We start from the raw sequence: 19,900 nt of genomic DNA, 5'->3' as shown, positions 1-19,900 counted from the left end.
TGATCCATCAGGTTCGCCTCATATTTGTTTTTGGGAATGACTTAATTGGTCCCAGACACTTTTTGTGGCATAGAAAAAATCGTAAATGTTCACCGGTCAGCCGCCTCCTCCGCGATTGACTCCCTGCAGTTATTGACCCAGCACATTGATTGTTCTACCCCATATACCCACTTCATTCTTGCCCTAATATATTAACCAACTGTCATGTTGATCCGTTTATCTATTTTGAGCATATGTGGCATGGTCTACAAGGCATTCAGTTTAGATTTTTCTTATCATGGATTCAGTTTTTTATTGTAGTTTGTGGGGTTATTTTAGTTACTAGCTTGCAACGATTCAGTTTATCCACTGCTACTCCTAGAGGGTGCATTTGAATGATGAGAAGGTGGAAGTTAATAACTTCATATGGTTATCTGATTTCTCTACGAGTGATTTCCTTTTGTTTTGTTCGTGCAAGCTTGATTTATATGCGCTCACATGGTTAATGCTCTCTTGCAGTATATGCATGCAAGGCACTGTTTGGGTTGGCTTGCATTTATGGGTATGTGATAAATCTGAAAGAAACTTATGCCATGTATATCATGTACTACCTGGAGTTTTTGCAGCCGTTGAATGTAGAACCCTTGAAATTTTTTTTATGTACTTCTAATTTTCTCCGAGCAAAGACGTTTAACCTACTTAAGGACAAACATACATATATTTCCACAAATTATTTTATGATCCATGTCATAAGAGTCTTTCTATCTACCAAACTATATACTTGTCATGAACCGGAGTTTTTTGGTTTTCCTTTTGTGTACATATTGTGTATGAAATTGTTCTTTTAGAGAAAGGAAAAATTTAGTATGCTAAATACTTGCCATGAACCGGAGTTTTTTGGTTTTCCTTTTGTGTACATATTGTGTATCAAATTGTTCTTTTGGAGAAAGGAAAATTTAGTATGCTAAATAAGAGGACATACTTAGAAAATGTTACATTAATTTGTTTACATTATAGCTTTTGTTCAGTTGATTGAGTTTCACGATGCATGTGGATAAACTGAATCGTTGGCAATAGTAGAAGGAAGATTCAGGGGTTGAGCATTAGGTACGCTGCAATCATGTTGATGCTCCTCAAGATCATGCCGCCATTATTGTTATCCTTCAGAGGGAACTTGACCTACTAATCAACAATGAATTTTATTGATAATAAACCAACATCCTACAGTTCTACAATCAAATTTTAGTTGACTGTTGTCTTACTATATATTGTAGGTAATTTTTGTTCTTATATTTTTATGGGCCTTAAGATTAACTTATCGTTATTCCATTTCACAATCCCAAAGCATGTAAAAATATTACTTTCTCCGTCCCATAATTCTTGTCGTGGATTTAGTTCAGGTGAAAGATTCATTGTGGATTCACTAGATTCATGGTATCATTTTAAGACAGATTTATGGCTATGTCATACAATACGTAGGTAGGCGTGTATGATTCTTTTTCAGTAAAAAGTATTGGTGCAGAGCTAGAAGAAAACCTTGAGATGGTCCAACTTTTTATAAGTGTGCTATTGTTAGATAGTGATTTGTATGATATCTCGTATTTTCCTATAATTATACGTGTGTTACACGTACACGCTTACTAGTATTCAGAAGTGAACGAACCGTCGGGGCACCAAGAATACCCCGACAGTTCCAGCTGATCAATTTCATTGCTCCCGTCCGTCGTCGACGAGAAAAAACGCACGGTCGACAGTAGCAACCAGGCTGTGGATCTTATATCGACGGTGCCGCGCACCTTGAGATGCTCGATCTGATCCAAGTATCCAACAACACAACTCCCTGCCCTGCCTTCCTCCCCGCAGAAAAAACCCCCTCTCTGCCCTCCACACCTCGTGCACGCTGTCCGCGCATACGCACAGGAAAGCCGGCTTCCCGCGAGCTCTTCCTCCTCACATCCATGGCCGGTCAGTGATTCGCATCCTCCTCCTTACACCCCGCAGTACGTACAACAGCTACTCTAGTTGATCCGCCTGATCGAATTGAACCGTATCCCGTATTCGAATCCGTGGCCGCAAGCCCCGACCGGTCCGTGAAGGGCAGAAGCGTAGAGCCAGGGAAGCGCGGGCGGAATCCATGGCCGTAGAAAGGATTGCCGTTCGTTCTCTCGCGCCGTGTGGGGGATTCGTGGGCGTATTCGGAATAGAAGGGAGCCAGGTGAAGTTTCCGATTGGCCACCGCTTCTATTTTCCAACCGTAGAAGGGTTTGTTTAGACCGATGGAATGGGTGGAAATCCACGTCAGCCGAATGCGTTGTGCAGGAGAGAATAGATTAGTGGGATTAGGGGCATGGCGAAATTTCCTTGGGTTGATGAATGTAAGAATTGTTGGTTTTATCTGCTTGCCTCTTCGATCGGAGGACTAACTTTCGACAATCGTAGTTATATCTGACTGAAATTTTAAACTGATTCAATCACTGCTTGTCAAACAAAGAAAATAAGAAACTTGAACGGCTGGTGAAATTCATTTGAGTTCATGGAAAACCACCGTGGATGAAGACTGACAGCAAAATTTAGGGCCTTTCTTTTTGCTGGCAGCTCTCTGTGGCTGCCTTCGGGCCCAGAAAGATCCATATGGACCATATTTCGTGGTGTTATGATAGTTGTTGTTAAGCATTGTATTTCGAGATTCAGCTAGTGGCTAATACTTGCATTTTAGCCAATATTGTTTTTATTCAAAGATGTTTCTAGTTCCTTTTTAATGAAATTCCACTTCCAGTTTTGAACTGAATGTTGGCTTCAAGAAAAATACACAGTTTGATTGTTCCTTATTCTAAGTATTCTATCATTCTAATCTTATTCCTAGATATAAGCATTTTATCTTTCAAAGGAGATTTCTTCAATTCTTAGCCCGTGCATCCCTTCTTTAATTAGTTGCTAAATAGGTTCTGGAGTAATATATAGGGTATGGTTTTCACACATGCCTATATTCTTGTACCATATATTTGAGAAATGAGAGAGTACAAATATTTCTGTATATTTCGTGGAACAAAACTATGCTATAAATGACCCAAATAAGCAATTATCTTGTGCACTGTCATAAGAATAGAAGAAGCTGATAGATTTGGACATTTGTGCAGCATTATCAGCGAAGGCCATACAAAATGCATTCTTGGCACAAGATGGTCCACGGACTAGGCACAACACAAGATATACCTGTGATTTTTGTGCCCTCAATACCCGCAGCATGCATTCCGTCCAGGGGTGTAGATTATCATTAGCTGATACTTCAGCCAAGTGGTTAAATACCACATCAACAGCATGGATTAGCTTCGGGAAACAAGCAAATATTAGCTGCAATGGTCTGTTCTAGGCTCTCAATGATCGTTATTAGTTTACGTAGTTTTTTTTTACCCGCTCAATATGGTGTGTCTGTCAAATATTGGCTTATTTTCCAATTATTTTATGTCAGATCATAGCTTGGTTACTGGTTTTAGATAGTTTCTGCTGTGCCATGTATGCTCATGCGAAATTCTGAAAACTTTCTTACATAACTTCCATTACAGCTACTCAAGGTGCCAGTGATGTCTTGTCCATTGACAAAGTTGATTTCCTCAAGCTCCAAAATGGCAGGTATAACAAGGTTTCTACTTTGTATGATACTCTCCTTGGCATTGCATGCTCTTAATTCTTATAGCGAGACTGTATATTTTTCTTTTTTGCTATATGCATGGTAACAAAACATGTACTTTATTTCCTTGGTGTTTTTTTCCAAAAGCAATGAAATATGTTTGTCAATAGACAATGACGTGCATAAGCTTTTCAATCCCATTTTTTCTTATTGAATATTTAATTTAGTTGCTTTGGTAGTTCACAGAAATGGCCAATTAAGTATTGTTGATATCTACATTTGCTTGTCTACTCTGCTGTCTTTAGGCCATCTATTACGTAGACAAGATTTTGTATCCCAATCCTTGGGTGAGAATCGATGCTTGTCGGACTGTTTCTGTTAGTTCGCCTTTTAGCAGTAAGCAACTTTCCATACACATTTTTCTTAAAAAATATTCTGAACATATTGACCCTATCAAATATCTGAGTACCCAATGGAAAACAGCTACATCTTCATATATGTTGCAATATTCAGAGATTTATTAGTAGTCATATATCACATTAAATAGCAGATATGTGAAATCTAATTTTCAAAATTACCATGGAAAAGTAGTGTTTGCCAAAGCAAGAGCACTCATTGATACTTTCGCTGCCAAGTGCAAGGGATACTTTATTTTACAGAGAGGTGGCATGCACGATATGTCGGAATAAAACCCCTAACCCAAAAAAGTGGGAAGAGGATGCAAGTGTCTGTGGGTGTCCAACCATGTTTTAACCCATACATATAACCATGCATCAGTGCATAGAAACTTCCTGCTTGATCAGCAGGTCAACTTGTCATCAGTTAGCAGAACAGTACACCATATTGCCAATTTGTATGGTATATGTGAGGTTTAGCATGTCATCCTTAGCAGTGGTTCCCTTCTTTGGCATGAACGGCGTCACAAACAATGATTGTGACATTCGACACCCAAAGTCTTTACTGCTCCGTCAAATGGGTGCATATGTCTTGCAGCTTTCCATAACTTTATTTTCATCAAGCATTTCTCAGGTATAATGCTGTTATCATGCATCAATGGTTGTGTTGGATAAACTCTTTGAAATATTATATTGCTTCCAGTGATTTCTTTGTGATTGGATGATATGATTCTTGTGAATTAATATTGTACTCGAATAATGCAAAATATGGCAGTACAAAGTCGACTCCCATTTGAAATTAGCTTTTAGAGTCGTCTAATTTGTTGAAACTAGTGTATTATTCACGTTCGTTAAGAAACCTGAAGAGGCATTTGATGGACAGTTTCAAGATGTTCTAGATATGTGTGTTCATATGTATGATATGTTACAAAAAAAATCAACTTCTTTTATACAGACTATTTTGTTTTACAGTGATATTCGTGGTGTTGCTATTGCTGGGGTTGAAGGTGAGCCTCTCAATCTCACGGAGCTTGTCGCTGAAGCTATAGCTGCTGCATTTGCTGCATGGTTATTAAACAAGAAGGAAGCCGATGGCTTGAGACGTTTAAGAATCTCTGTTGGACATGATTCACGAATTTCTGCTCATAAATTGCAGGTACCTGATTTCTATGCATTTAGAAAAAGGACCCACAAGGTCCTGTGTGCATTTTTGTCTAATTTATTATTTCTAGTTTTGTATTCTTACTTAAGCCACTATTAGACCAAAACCATGTTCCAACAAGTCATGGTTTTGACTTTCCGGTCATTTCAAGAGTTAGCCGAGAAACTAGGGTAATTTCTGTCGAATCGGATAACATATGGTGACCGATTTTTATCTTCAGCTCATTGGGTAGCTGGCATTCTGTTATTGTGTTGGAGGTGGAATTCTCATCACATGTTCGAGCTCTGGGAATTAATTGGGAATTGGTAGTACCACCCTACGCACACTCTCCCTCTAAAAAAAGCTTAAAGTTAAACCCGAGTAGAACCCTATTTGTAGATGTGCATGCTTAAATACTTACATCCTTAGTTGTTAAGTTTGAGTAGATCGCTCACATTTCCTTAAAAGCTTAAGGTTCTGGATGAATTACGATAGCAGAGCCAATAGGTCCAGAGTCCGGAACATGTCTATCGCAATTTTAAGACAAATAATCATGCACGGCACACATTTAAGTATACACCATAGATGGATAGGCCTGATGGAGCCTAGACATCAGAGGAAGTAAGGGAAGTGTTAAAAGTGCGATTAGATTGCAGCTACATTTCCTCAACAGCTTCAGGACAGGTCTAGGTCTGCCTTCTCTGTTTGCAGGATTTTTGAATGATACAAATTTATGATGGTCATGTTGGTTGCTGCTGTTTCGATATCCTTTGTGCCTATAAAGTTCATAAGTATCGCCTGCGTTCTGATGCTTAAACTGATCAACAATTTCATTTGGAATTTCGCTACCCTCCCCACCCAAACAAAGTTCATAAATATCGCGTTGTGATGCTTAAACTGATCAACAATTTCATTTGGAATTTCGCTACCCTCCCCACCCAAACAAAGTTCATGAGTAACATTTGGATAATTATTTGATTATTGAATATTGAACAGTAATTGTTTTCAGAATGCAGTTACTCATGGAATCACTGCTGTCGGACATGATGTTCTACAGTTTGGGTGAGTTCAAACTTCTTTTTGCTTACATTCAAGATATGAGATCTTCTGTGTTGTATAGACTCTAGCAGGGACCAAAAACACAGAGGCAATCTGAATTTTCTTGTCATGTGAGATCTTTTTGTACTTATAATCTGCACACATCCTTTTTCTATTGCAAGGGTAGACATCCATTATTGGGAATCTAGAAACTCACTTTCATACATCCGTTCTTGGGAAGCTATAAACTCACTTTTAACTGTTCCAAGGGGTTTGCCCGTTTGAGCTCTCCATAAATGTGACCTCTCTACTCTGACATGCCAACAGATGAGTCAAATATCCAAGACAAAATTGCTTATTTACCAGTATATAAAACCCTATCCTGTCAGATATCACCAGAATAACTCCTTATTCATTCCATGCCATCCATTTTCAAATAGCCTTCGTTCTTTGCTATCGCTGTTAACTTGCCGTCCAAGGCTGTTAAATCAAGAGAACATCCATATTGCCCTTATGTAAAGTGGTGAGCCGAGAATATGCCATCCAGTTGATCCAGCATTCCATGTATGTATGTGTGCATGCCTACTCTTGGAGTCTTGGTTATGCATTCAGCTACAGTTATTCAGGTCTATGCTACTAATGTCTATGCATCTACTAAAGTGTCAACAAAATAATATTAAATCTTCCCTGATGGCATGTTCTGCAAAAGAATAAACAATATGATTCATGTGGCATCCGTGCCTTATAAATTGCACAAGACAAATCCTTTTCCAGAGACAAGCACATAAGAAACCCATACCCGGCATGATCCCAGTTGAAGCGGCGGATGACCCTAGCAAAATGGACAACAACAAGTTGGGGTAGGCTAGAGGTGAAACCCATAAGATCTCGCGACCAACTCATGGCTCTGGCACATGGATAGCAAGCTTCCATGCACCCCTGTCCATAGCTAGTTCTTTGGTGATACTCCAATCCTTCAGGTCTCTCTTAACGGACTCCTCCCATGTCAAATTCGGTCTACCCCGACCTCTCTTGACATTCTCCGCACGCTTTAGCCGTCCGCTATGCACTGGAGCTTCTGGAGGCCTGCGCTGAATATGCCCAAACCATCTCAGACGATGTTGGACAAGCTTCTCTTCAGTTGGTGCTACCCCAACTCTATCTTGTATATCATCATTCCGGACTCTATCCTTCCTCGTGTGGCCATACATCCATCTCAACATACGCATCTCCGCCACACCTAACTGTTGAACATGTCGCCTTTTAGTCGGCCAACACTCAGCGCCATATAACATTGCGGGTCGAACAGCCGTCCTGTAGAACTTGCCTTTTAGCTTTTGTGGCACTCTCTTGTCACAGAAAATGCCAGAAGCTTTGCGCCACTTCATCCATCCGGCTTTGATTCGATGGTTCACATCTTCATCAATACCCCCATCCTCCTGCAACATTGACCCCAATATCGAAAGGTGTCCTTCTGAGGTACCACCTGCCCATCAAGGCTAACCTCCTCACACCTAGTAGTACTGAAACCTCACATCATGTACTCGGTTTTAGTTCTACTAAGCCTAAACCCTTTCTATTCCAAGGTTTGTCTCCATAACTCTAACTTCTTATTTACCCCCGTCCGACTATCGTCAACTAGCACTGCATCATCCGCAAAGAGCATACACCACGGGATATCTCCTTGTATATCCCTTGTGACCTCATCCATCACCAAGGCAAAAAGATAAGGGCTCAAAGCTGACCCCTGATGCAGTCCTATCTTAATCGGGAAGTCATCAGTGTCGACATCACTTGTTCGAACACTTGTCACAACATTATCGTACATGTCCTTGATGAGGGTAATGTACTTTGCTGGGACTTTGTGTTTCTCCAAGGTCCACCACATGACATTCCGTGGTATCTTATCATAGGCCTTCTCCAAGTCAATGAACACCATATGCAAGTCCTTCTTTTGCTCCCTGTATCTCTCCATAAGTTGTCGTACCAAGAAAATGGCTTCCATGGTCAACCTCCCAGGCATGACCATAGCAAAATGGACACTAGAGACAAATCCTTTTCCAGAGACAAACATAAGAAACCCATACCGGCATGACTTAAGAGCAGCCCTCAGACGGCAAACTAACTGTGATAAAAATAATTAATAATATTTGAAAATATGTTAAGTAGATGAGCAGTATCCTTCTCAGTATTCAGTTCTGACAATGTGTTATATATATAGATTGGCTTCAACACCGGCAATGTTCAACAGCACACTTACCGAAGATGCGATACATCATTGCCCAGCAGATGGAGGCATAATGATAACAGGTACTATTCCCAGTTTGATACGCTCCATCACAATCAAGCATTTGTATATATCAGTAATCAGTTCCTCTACCAACTATATGTATTGTTGCCTGCTGACACTGTTTGACTATTTTTATCGCTCTTTATTTATTTGACATTTACCCATCTCAGCAAGTGCATATTCATGCAGTCACAACTTTATCTGGCCCATTGGTTTCTACCAGATTTTTTCCCTAACACTACTAACAGTGTAAACACGGCACGACTTCACCCTGGAATCTCTCCTAGTGCCACTGTCCATTACCACATCGAAATCACACACAAACACTTCGTTCTTTCAGGGCATACTGTTGGAAATATGCAACATGTATTTCCTGGGGGGCAAATGGCACTTCTTAACACCCCTTATACTACAGGGGAACTATACAGGCTACATGGAAACATAACATAACTCTTAAGACTCCCCTCAAACTCAGGGTGGATCCACAACACTGAGTTTGGAGAGTTAAAATCCATGTCAAGGAGGATGGACGCGGGTAGAAGGGACGAGACTCATCGAAGGTCACATCCCGAGAAATACGCATCCGACGACCAACGGGATCCCAACACCGATAGCCCTTATGCTCATCACTGTATCCAAGAAAGACACTCAACAGACTGAGCAGTCAGTTTGGTGCGTTCACGAGGGGCAAGCAAAACATAGCAAACGCAACCAAACAAGCGAAACACCGAATAATCAGGAGAACGACCAGAAAGACGCTCGAGAGGAATGCCACCCTGTAGAGCAGCAGATGGCTGAATGTTAATGAGATACGTGGAAGTGGTAACAGCCTCAGTCCAGAAGTGAGGCGGAAGAGAGGTGGCGATCATCATCGCACGCGCCGTCTCAAGAAGGTGATGGTGTTTGCGCTCAGCCACACCATTCTGAGCATGAGCACCAGGGCAAGAGAACTGAGGAAGAGTACCTTGCTCAGCAAGGAATCCTCGCAGCGCGGAGATATACTCACCAGCTGAATCTGCACGAAAAACACGAATAGGAGTGGAAAACTGGGTTTGAACCATGGCAGCAAATTTTTTGTATATAGATAAGACCTCACTACGAGAAGACATGAAATAGATCCAAGTGTACCGTGAAAAATCGTCTATAAAGATAATATAGTAGCGGTGACCCCCTTTTGAAGCAAAGGGAGCCAGGCCCCAAACATCAGAGTGAACGAGGTCAAAAGGGCGCTCGGACACCGACTCACTGTGAGGATAGGGTAGCTGAATCTGCTTACCAAGCCTACAACCCAGACAATCCAACGAAGCGTTACCGGAGACAGACCCCAGAACACCACGATGAACCAAAGACGAGAGACGAGAACCACATAAATGGCGAAGACGATGATGCCACTGCTGAAAAGAACTGGTAGATGCAGCAACAGGAGCTACGAGACTGACAGCGGTGGCAGCGGAAGCAATGTTCAAGAAAGCGGAAAGCGTAAGCGAAGCGGAAGGCCACAGCTTAGAGCAATGAGCGCTTAAGCGCAGCTTAATCGCACTTAAGCGTTTTTTGAAATTGGCTAGAATTTGACAGATTTTGAATGATATACACATGAAAATAGGAAGCATGGCACATGGGTAATTGAAGTAGCATCTGAAATACAGTTCACACAATAGCAAATACATATCAGGTTAGCATAGCAAGCAAAATAACAACTAAAATGCAGTTCAGTTCAAATAGACATAACCTAACAGATATCATGTGGACAGAATTTTACCAAAATATGAAGGAAATAGTTCTTGAACATAGCCTAGTAATAAGATAAATAGCATATTGCCATTATTGCGCAAGCAGACCAGCAGAAGTACAAAAATTGCCAAATTTTGGTCAAATTTAAATAAAAAACGCTTAATCTACCGCTTAGGGCAAAAGTGAAGCGCTTTGCCATCGCTCAGCGCTTAATCGCGCTTAAGCGTCGCTTAAGAACGCTTTCTTGAACAATGAGCAGAAGGAAGACGTAGCCAGTCAAGCTCCCAAAGACCATCAGAGCGTCGAGGGCTAGCACCAAGTAGAGTGCCCGTGCGATGATCCTGGACGGAACATGAATCAAAGTCAAGGATGACCCTACAACTAGAGTCAACAATCTGACCACCAGATATGAGCTGCATGGTAAGTCGAGGAACATGAGCGACAGAGGGAACATGAAATGAAGAAGTGCTAAGAGTGCCTCGACTAGCTACAGGCAAGGGAGTGCCATCAGCTGTAAGAACACGAACAGGAGACTCAACAGGTCGAACGGAGGTCAAAGTGGAAGAGTCATATGTCATATGAAAAGATGCTCCAGTATCAAGAATCCATGGGGATGTACCTGAATGACTAGAAGGTGGTTTCTCAGTGCCAGAAGAGTCAGTCACGGAACCTGCAGAACTTGTTGGTGAAGAATCCCAAGTAGCAAGCAGAGATTGCAGCTGCTTAATCTCACGCGGAGACAGGGACATGGCGGAAGAGGTCGAGGTAGAAGCACCTGTTGATAAAAAGCAGTCTTCACCACCCGTGGAAGCCGCGTGCAGAGTCGACCGAGAGTAGCGAGTCGGCGTAGAGCCATATGTGGAAGCCACTGGGGGAGTCGACATAGAGCGATCACCGCCGCGCGCGGAAGCCGCGAGAGGAGTCGACATAGAGCGGTCACCGCTGCGTGCGGAAGCCGTGAGAGGAGTCGACGTAGAACGGTCACTAGAACGGTCACTAGAACGGTCATTTGATGCTAATGGTGAACAAGAGAGTGAAAAGAAAAGACTGACAAATATATTGTTTAGATGGTGTTCTCACTAGATGGTTGCGCAGAAAATCGTTTATGTGATTGTCTTATTCTTCACTGGAACCTATGTATTCTGATTAGGCCTCCCCCGCTGCAGTTTTTTTTTTGAACACGCAGGAGATCTGCGTATCATTATATTAAGAAAAAGAAATGGGACAAGAACCCATACACAATTATCATGCAGTGCCATGTAATCATTAAGATGATGTGGCACTACAATTGAAGATGAGAGAGGTGGTAGTAGTATCATAGCACACAGAAGAAGGAAATTTAATGGCAAATAGATATTGTACAGTCACAATTTCACATTTAGATTCTACAAATGAATAAACAAGGTAGCACTATGATGCTATGCAATGGGAAGGTAGTAACTAAAGTGGTATTTTGCGTTACGATACTACCCACTGCAAGAGGCCTTATATATCTTACGTGCATGTGTCCTCATTCTGACAGCAACGTTTTGCAACTCTGCATTAGTTCAGAGATCATTTCTACTTCATTTCTTAAAGTTTTGTTAAATATAGGCTCACTATTTTTTTCACTGGTTCTGTACAGCGAGCCATTTGCCCTACAATCGGAATGGTTTCAAGTTTTTTACAAGTGATGGTGGTCTAAATAAGACTGATATTAAAGATATATTGGAGCGGGCTTCTAGAATATACGAGGAATCTGCGCATTGTGGCAAACAAGAACAGACCGGTGTCGTAACTCATGTGGATTACATGTCAATTTATGCTTCCGATCTAGTGCAAGCAGTTCGTAAATCTGCTGGAAACAAAGGTGTTCATCATATGCTTATTTTATACTGTATTTTGATTCATTAGGAAATTTATGCTCAATCACGTTTGATTTCTTGCCTTTGCTTTGCATATCTGATGTTTTTATTTCCGCCATTGATTGATTTCTCATTGTCATTACGTATATAAATTTCATGCGCTCAATAAACAAATTATCTTGCTGATGAATTTCACATTCTATTTATATTTTGCTTGATCCTAGTTGCTGTGATATTAATCATTAATATTATATGCTTTATTCTATCTTATACTCCCTCCGTTTTTATTTACTCCGCATATTAGCTTTTGTTTGAAGTCAAACTTTATAAACTTGGGCCAAGTTTATAGGAAAACTATAAAACATACACAATACCAAATCAATACCATTGGATTCAACACTGAATATATTTTCACATCATATAGATCTGTTGTTGTAAATGTTCATATTATTTTCTATAAACTTAGTCAAACTTTATAAAGTTTGACTTCAGTCAAAGCTAATATGCGGAGCTAGGCGCCTGAACCCGGCCCGCTTCATATGCAAAACTAAAATTAGTTCCAGCTGAAGTAGAGTGTGTTATACTAGTTTATACTATTTGTCTCTTTGGCGGGTCTTTGCGGGACACCGCTTTGCACCCCCTATGCGGTGTATATAAAAATAAAGGGGGCATAAGTATTATTGTTATTTTACAATCCACATTTCTCGGATGCATTACACATGTCAATTTCTACTATTCATATACCTTTTTATCTGCTCATTAGAAAGCTACTGGTTCATGTATCTCACATTCTATTTGTATTCAAATATGTGACTATTGCCTATGTGGAAGATTAATCTGATAGCTAACTGTGAAATGATTGAATATAGAGAAGATAAATATGAAGGAAAATGACTTTTTCTATGCTTATATTTTTGTCCATTTGGTCTTAGAGAAACCATTGGAGGGACTGCACATAGTTGTTGATGCAGGGAATGGAGCAGGTGGCTTTTTTGTGGTAATGTGTTTACTCCTACTTGTTCTGTAGCAGTATGTTTTTTCAGTCAGGGTTTTTGTGTTGTGCATTCTATCCTTACCTTCGGCCAACTGATCGACAAGTCTATTGGATATTTTCTCAGTTTTCTTATGCAATATTATAGACACATTATTCTAATAGAAACAGAAGTTTAGTTATTTCAACTTAGTTGTTACTCCCATATAAGACAACATATTATGCAAAACATTAAGTTTTCTGAATTTGAACTTAGCATTAAAAAAAAGATTGTCTGGTTTTGAATTTGTAGTCATATCCACTCAATCTGGTTGCCAGCAGAAACTGGATTTTTTCCCCAGGGCGAATATGAGCCCTGGTGAAATATTAGGTTGTTACGTCAAATTATTAGAATATGTGCTTATGGCTGACTCAGTGAACATAAAATTTGATTTCGATAAATCTATCTGCCATGGGGCTTGAATTTGGGTTTGGTGTGGTAATAAGTAGTAACAGACTAATTTTTTTGTGGACTACCAGGTCCAGGTGGGAGTCCAAACAGAGAGGAGTGCGCTAGCATATTTGGTAGGCTAGGTGTTGAAATGGGAGTTCTATAAGGAGTCCCATTGTATTAGGAAGGTTAAGGCTAAGCATCTACAGTACTATATAAGCATACCATTACCATGTATCTTGGGTTGAGGCAAGCAAGAACAGTCAATTTGATCTCTCCTAGTTATTCTCTCGTACCAACCTATGTCTACTCAATCCCTCACAGCCGTGTCGTCTGCCTATCTTCAGTGTGGTAGTTATCCCATTGTGAATCGAGGTTCACAACAAATTCATACCACAATTGTCATTGAGTGTTCGGACAGTGTCCTATAGAGGCCAAGGCCACATGTTGGCCTGTGAGTTTATTTTTGTTTCAACCCAATCCTTGCACATAGGGGGAAGAAAACATGTTGAGTATGAGACGGAGCATACCTGCTCTGCTCTCGTTCGTGTGTGTCGGCGCTGGCGGCTAGGTCTCTTGGCTGGGAGAGAGCCCTCCTGGATGCTTATACTAGAGAGCCCACTTGGGCCTAAGAGGTGATGGGCCAGGCCCATACCGGTTCAACACTTCCCCTCAAGATGGGTTGTAGATATCTATCAACCCCATCTTGTCACATGCCAAGTTACAATCATTTGTTCCCAGTCCTTTGTCAAGCAATTTGCAATTTGCTGCCCAGAGCTGACATGAGTAAGGCTGAAGAACCCAGCGTCAAGTTTCTCCTTAACGAACAATTTCCGCATGTTCTGTCCTGTCCTATCATGTTGAACTGGGTTATTGGCAATGTTTATAGCTGACTGATTGTCACACCACACTCTCAGCGGTCCCTTCCTCTAAAGTTTCAACTCGCCCAGTAGGTTCTTCACCCAGAGCATCTCACTCAATCCTTGAGATAATGATGTTCTATACTCAGCTTCTGCTGTTGATCTAGACACAACTGTCTGTTGGGTTAGGCTAGAGCTGAAACCCATAAGATCTCGCAATCAACTCATGGTTCTGGCACATGGATAGCTAGCTTCCACGCACCCCTGTCCATGGCTTGTTCTTTGCTGATACTCCAGTCCTTCAGATCTCTCTTTACGGACTCCTCCCATGTCAAGTTTGGTCTACCCGACCTCTCTTGACATTATCAGCACGCTTTAGCTGTCTGCTATGCACTGGAGCTTCTGGAGGCCTGCGTTCAATATGCCCAAACCATCTCAGACGATGTCGGACAAGCTTCTCTTCAATCAAATTTCCTCCCACAAACACACAATAGCCTGAAGTTGATCTCCTAAAAATTTCAAATCCAAATTTGAAATACACATGGAGAAACAAAAAGGACAAATCCATATGTGAATAGTGTCCTTTTTGTTTCTCCACGTGTACATTGGATTTGAATTTTTTACAGATTGTAGGCACATGTCTTGAAAACATTCACACAAAAATCCGAATTTTTGAAACATTTAAATATATTTTCTGAAAGTTGGGAGCACGTGAGCATTTAAGGGGCGGTAGCACCTGATATTCTCCCATGATTGAAGGCCATCATCATCTGTGTATTTTGCAAGTTTTTTTATCTGTTTTGCATTTCCAGTATAATGAAATATGGGTTGTTTTGGGCAGGGCTAGGAATATACATACAAATGAACTTGACTTGTAGATACTAGATAGGAAGTCATATAATAATGATAAATACTAAATAGAATGCCCATTGCACAGAATTTGTTGATACTTAGAATCACTATAATCTCTTTAACCAAGGTTGATCCATTGCATTGGTGCCAACATGCCGATTGAATACTTAAAATGGGCTGCTGAAATTATCTAATATTGCCTTCTGGAATTGCTGTGGTTATTGGACCAGGACAAGGTACTAAAACCATTAGGAGCTGTTACTGATGGGAGCCAATTCCTGGAGCCTGATGGTAATAGCTGGATCTTTTCTTCATTCCAGTAATCTCTTTGTGGCCTTTCTCTCATTATGAACTACATATTTAGGTTTGTTTCCCAATCATATTCCGAATCCTGAGGACAAAGCTGCAATGGAAGCCATTACACAAGCAGTGCTTAATAATAAGGCAGACTTGGGCATCATATTTGATACTGATGTTGACAGGTGCAAAAATAATCATTGAGATTCTGCATATGCGTAATAACATCAATGCTAAAAATCTTGATTTTTGCAGGTCAGCTGCTGTTGATTCCAGTGGACGTGAGTTGAACCGCAACCGATTAATTGCTTTGATGTCTGCCATAGTTCTTGAGGAGGTAAGATTTTGTGGAGCTGCAGTTTTGTTTCGTATTACTCTGTTGCTTGTGTCTTAACTAATTCATTGATCTGCTACTAGCATCCAGGAACCACTGTTGTGACTGATAGCGTGACATCAGATGGACTGACTGTATTTATTGAGAAGAAACTTGGTAGATACTTTTTTTGAACTGAAAACTTGGTATTGTGCTAGTCACAGCTTGGTGCTTATTTGCTTAAATAATCATTTTCTTATCTATTTTATGCTCAAGGAGGGAAACACCATCGATTCAAGCGAGGATACAAGAATGTAATCGATGAGGCTATTCGTCTGGTTAGTTTGCTCTTTCTTCATGATTCAGATCACCCTGTAATTTGTCCCATGATACCTAGTAGTATGAAATGCAAATTATGAATATTTCAGAATTCTATTGGTGAGGAATCACATTTGGCGATGGAAACAAGTGGCCATGGAGCACTAAAAGAGAATCACTGGCTCGATGATGGAGCGTATATGATGGTAAGGGTTCTTGTTCTGCTACATTCCTTGAACCTTTATGAACATGCAATTATATGGGAACCAGATGAAGATGTTGCCATTTTATGCTTAACATTGGTTGGTTTGAAATCTCCCTCTGAACCTTTATGACATGTTATAGCTGAATCTCTTATAGCTACAACTTTAGAAGCATTGCTATTTGTATCCCTCTATTCTTAAGATAGTTCCTCCTTACTAGACTAATTCCAACAGTATATATCATTGTAGTTCCGGATGTGCTGTATTTCATTTGACCTGGAAAGAAAACTGGAACATCATATTCCCAAGGACACATTGCCATCTCTCTTTATTGGCACACGCTTCCTTACTTATCTTCTCTTATTTTTTTGCCCTAGGTTAAACTTCTGAATAAACTTGCTGGTGCCAGAACATTGAACCCAAACATCGGTAGTAAAGTTTTGACTGATTTGGTCGAGGGCCTTGAGGAGGCTGCTGTGACAGTGGAGATAAGGTTGAAGATTGATCAAAATCATGCAGATTTGAAAGGAGGGTATGTTAAGTTCTAACCAGCAACATTCAGTCCATTTTTAGAAAAATGATGCTACCCATGGCCTTGACTACTGTCTGAAATAAAAACACTTTCATTCAGTAGCCAGTTAAGGTGGGATATCATGGAAGACTACTGGCCCAAGATTCAATAGAAATGGAACAATAGTTATAGTAGGAAGCATGCGTGAACCTTAGTTGAACTTGCTACAGCAAAATTGATTGAACTTATGCTTAACTTTGAGAGTTCTAGTTGTCACATGCTTCTATTGTGCATAAGCATGTCTCAATGTGTTAATATTGTGAGTTCATCTGCATGACATCCATGGAATGCTCTGATTTAGATTGTTTTATGTTCTAGGTAAGAGAGCTTTCACATTTGAAGGAGATTAATTGGCCATTTGAAAATAGGGTTACCCCTTGTCTTTTTAGCAGTAAATTACACATGCTGGCACAACAAAAGCCGGTCAAGCTTGACTACAGAGATGTATTTAAGTACTCTATATCAAGTACTGATAAAGTTCATGGGTTTAATTTATTCTTTTTTGCAGGCCCTTCCGTGACTATGGAGAATCAATCTTGAAACATTTGGAGAGTGTGATCAGTAAAGACCCAAATCTTCGCAAAGCCCCAAAGAATCATGAAGGCGTACGTCGATCATCTTTGCTAAGCTGATGTATACATCTTCAGTTCTTTACTGATTAATATTTCATGCTGCATTACTATGGTACGCAGGTCAGAGTTTCTGGATATGGTGGCTGGTTCCTGTTGAGGCTATCCCTCCATGATCCAGTTCTTCCCCTTAACATTGAGGTTGTCCTTTCTTCCCTTTTCTTTCAACTGTCAAACCTTAGGAAGCACCATTCTATTAAAAAGAAATTGACCGGCCATGTCACATGTGCATGCAGGCACAAAGCAAGAATGACGCCATTAAGCTCGGACTTGCAGTGCTTGCTGCTGCGAATGAATTTTCAGCATTGGACACAACTGCATTGAACAAGTTTTTGCAGCAGTGAAGGGTAGGAAAATCGATTGATCTGCAGCCTTTGCATGGCTTGTTCGTCTGTGTTGAGCTGGATTTGGATACAGGGCAACAGTACTATACAAAGAAATACTTGTTTCAAACTATGCCCTACCCATATATACTTCACTTGGCCTCTCCTTGGTAAGGAAGTACCGAAACGAATTCTTCATGTTCTCCAGCAGATGACAAAGCAATTGTCAAAAATCTTGCATACTGACATGGCCGCATGGATGCTTTGTCCTTGAATATTTGCAACTTAATAGTTAGGCCCTGAAATCTCAGAAATCTGCAAGGCAGAAACATTTATGAACTGCTTTTGAATTGAATGAAGTATCTCCTGCTTGATTTTGCCGATGTGTTGCATGGAAGTGAACATTTGAATCTCGATCTTGCATTTGCTATGTGTTCATGAAAAGTTTCAAAGGTACTGATTTCGCATGAATTTTGTGGGGAACATGCATGGACTCGAATCGCAAGTTTGTTCAGGGAGATTGCCAAGTTTGGTAAAATAAAGACAGTTTCTCTGTCTAGGACTGTGACTTCTTGCAATAAGAAGGGCAATACGGTACGTAACAGCGAAGTCCAAGTGTTTGAAACAAAAATGCATTTGCTTTTTTTTGGTCGTTGGATCTTCATCGAACGGCTTCTGCGTCGTCTTCTACATCTAGCCTCCTTCCTCCTGAACAACCCACAACCACCGATCGATCCACCACCTGCGGCTGCTGGTGCTCTTGTGCTGCCTCACCTACCCGCTTTCCCCTCACTGTTGCGCTGCTGACACCCTTGATCACCCCTCTAAAGAATACCTGGTGATTAGATTTTGTCCGGTGAGCCATCGCCTCTGCTCGTCGGCCAGGCCTCCTTCCTTCCCACAGAAAATTGATTTGGGAAAAAAATCAGATGACTTACATATAGCTCATGCGTTTGAATATTTGTTGGGTACAGACATACACCTCAAAGTTTGATGCCAACGACATGCTTGGGCCTGCTTTAGACTAGAGATCCCCTCCCCTCGCGGCGCTGCCAACGATGGTAGCGGCGGGGCTTCTGGCTGCCCTGCCTCCATGCGGGGGGCTTTGGATCTGGAGCAGCGACTCCCTTGGCAAGGCTCCACCGGCTTTGCGGCAAGCGGCGGCGCAGATGATGGATCCGGTGTCCAGGACGCGTGGGCGGCGGGATTTCGATGGCCGAGGGCGGTGGCGGTGGCTTCCGCGATAGCTGCCGATGTGCGAGATTTGCCCCCTCCTTCCCTGTTCGGCGTGCGGGCCTTCCTGGTCAGGCCGTGCTACCCTGGGTCACCGGCTCTCAGTTAGGAGATGCTGCTGGTGGCGAGGATCGGGCAAAATTCCTGGCCGGCCGCGCCGACAGCGACACCCGTTGTCAGGACCCCGACTCGATGTCACATCGATCTAGCCGGTAACACTTCATATCACTTTGCGGCCTCACGCACGGTGTTCCCACGGGTGTCGCCTTACCTTTGCCCGGAACCGTTTGCGCCTTTTGGCTCACGTATATGATAGTGTCGCTAGCATCCATATGATAAAGAGCCCGGGCTGACATGACTAGTCGTAAACCTAAAGTGGCACAGACTTACAGGGACAGGCATCCATGACCCAGCTTCGAACGTGTCGGTCATCAGCAAGTGGGTCCGGGCTGTAGCACTGGGCTAGCAGGACTCCGGTAAACCGGGCTGTAGCGGGCTAACAGGACTCCGGTACTCAAAGCGTGACATTTCCCCGAAGGGACAGACACAGGAACGAAGAAGGACACATGCCGGCCAGCCTAAGTGTTCCAGAGCAGTAGCAAGCTACCATGGCTCAGCGGTAACACTAGGAGACATTTCCCGGTAAGAGAGGCTACTAAAGATAAACAACTAGATAGTCAGATCCCACACATACCAAGCATTTCAATCACACACACAATATGCTCGATATGTGCAAATACAACGAAGCATCACAACATGACTCTACGACACAAGTACTTTATTCAATAGGCTCCGAGGAGCGAGATATTACAAACATGGGTCTCATGACCCAAC

At 41.6% G+C, this 19,900-nt stretch overlaps 1 protein-coding gene across 2 annotated transcripts; it reads left to right on the top strand.

Moving 5' to 3' along the window:
* The first annotated feature begins 1,770 nt into the window (after nt 1-1,770).
* LOC123102673 (phosphoglucomutase) lies at nt 1,771-18,211 on the top strand. Of its 2 annotated transcripts, XM_044524096.1 has the most exons (18): nt 1,771-1,944; nt 3,117-3,338; nt 3,543-3,609; nt 4,975-5,158; nt 6,153-6,205; nt 8,403-8,491; nt 11,827-12,051; nt 12,979-13,043; nt 15,410-15,470; nt 15,544-15,661; nt 15,732-15,813; nt 15,894-15,966; nt 16,066-16,127; nt 16,218-16,313; nt 16,688-16,842; nt 17,390-17,486; nt 17,574-17,651; nt 17,747-18,211. In XM_044524096.1, the coding sequence occupies exons 1-18, from the start codon at nt 1,782-1,784 to the stop codon at nt 17,852-17,854; spliced, it is 1,998 nt and encodes a 665-aa protein (XP_044380031.1). In that variant the 5' UTR covers nt 1,771-1,781; the 3' UTR covers nt 17,855-18,211. The 2 variants fall into 2 exon arrangements, with proteins under 2 accessions (XP_044380031.1, XP_044380033.1); XM_044524098.1 differs by lacking the exon at nt 3,117-3,338 and having other exon boundaries at nt 1,786-1,944.
* The last annotated feature ends 1,689 nt before the right edge of the window (nt 18,212-19,900 follow it).

The sequence above is a fragment of the Triticum aestivum genome, chromosome 5A (genome assembly GCF_018294505.1).
Source record: "Triticum aestivum cultivar Chinese Spring chromosome 5A, IWGSC CS RefSeq v2.1, whole genome shotgun sequence".
Lineage (NCBI taxonomy): Eukaryota > Viridiplantae > Streptophyta > Magnoliopsida > Poales > Poaceae > Triticum > Triticum aestivum.
The sequence above is the reverse complement of the archived record's forward strand: the minus strand, read 5'-3'. Positions and strand labels throughout refer to the sequence as shown.

Excerpts from the sequence above, each read along its gene's own strand:
- LOC123102673 (XM_044524096.1), top strand. The coding sequence starts at position 1,782 with ATGCTCGATCTGATCCAAGTATCCAACAACACAACTCCCTGCCCTGCC. Across the intron at positions 5,159-6,152 it reads TTTCTGCTCATAAATTGCAG|AATGCAGTTACTCATGGAAT; the intron begins GTACCTGATTTC and ends AATTGTTTTCAG. Across the intron at positions 17,487-17,573 it reads CCCCAAAGAATCATGAAGGC|GTCAGAGTTTCTGGATATGG; the intron begins GTACGTCGATCA and ends TATGGTACGCAG.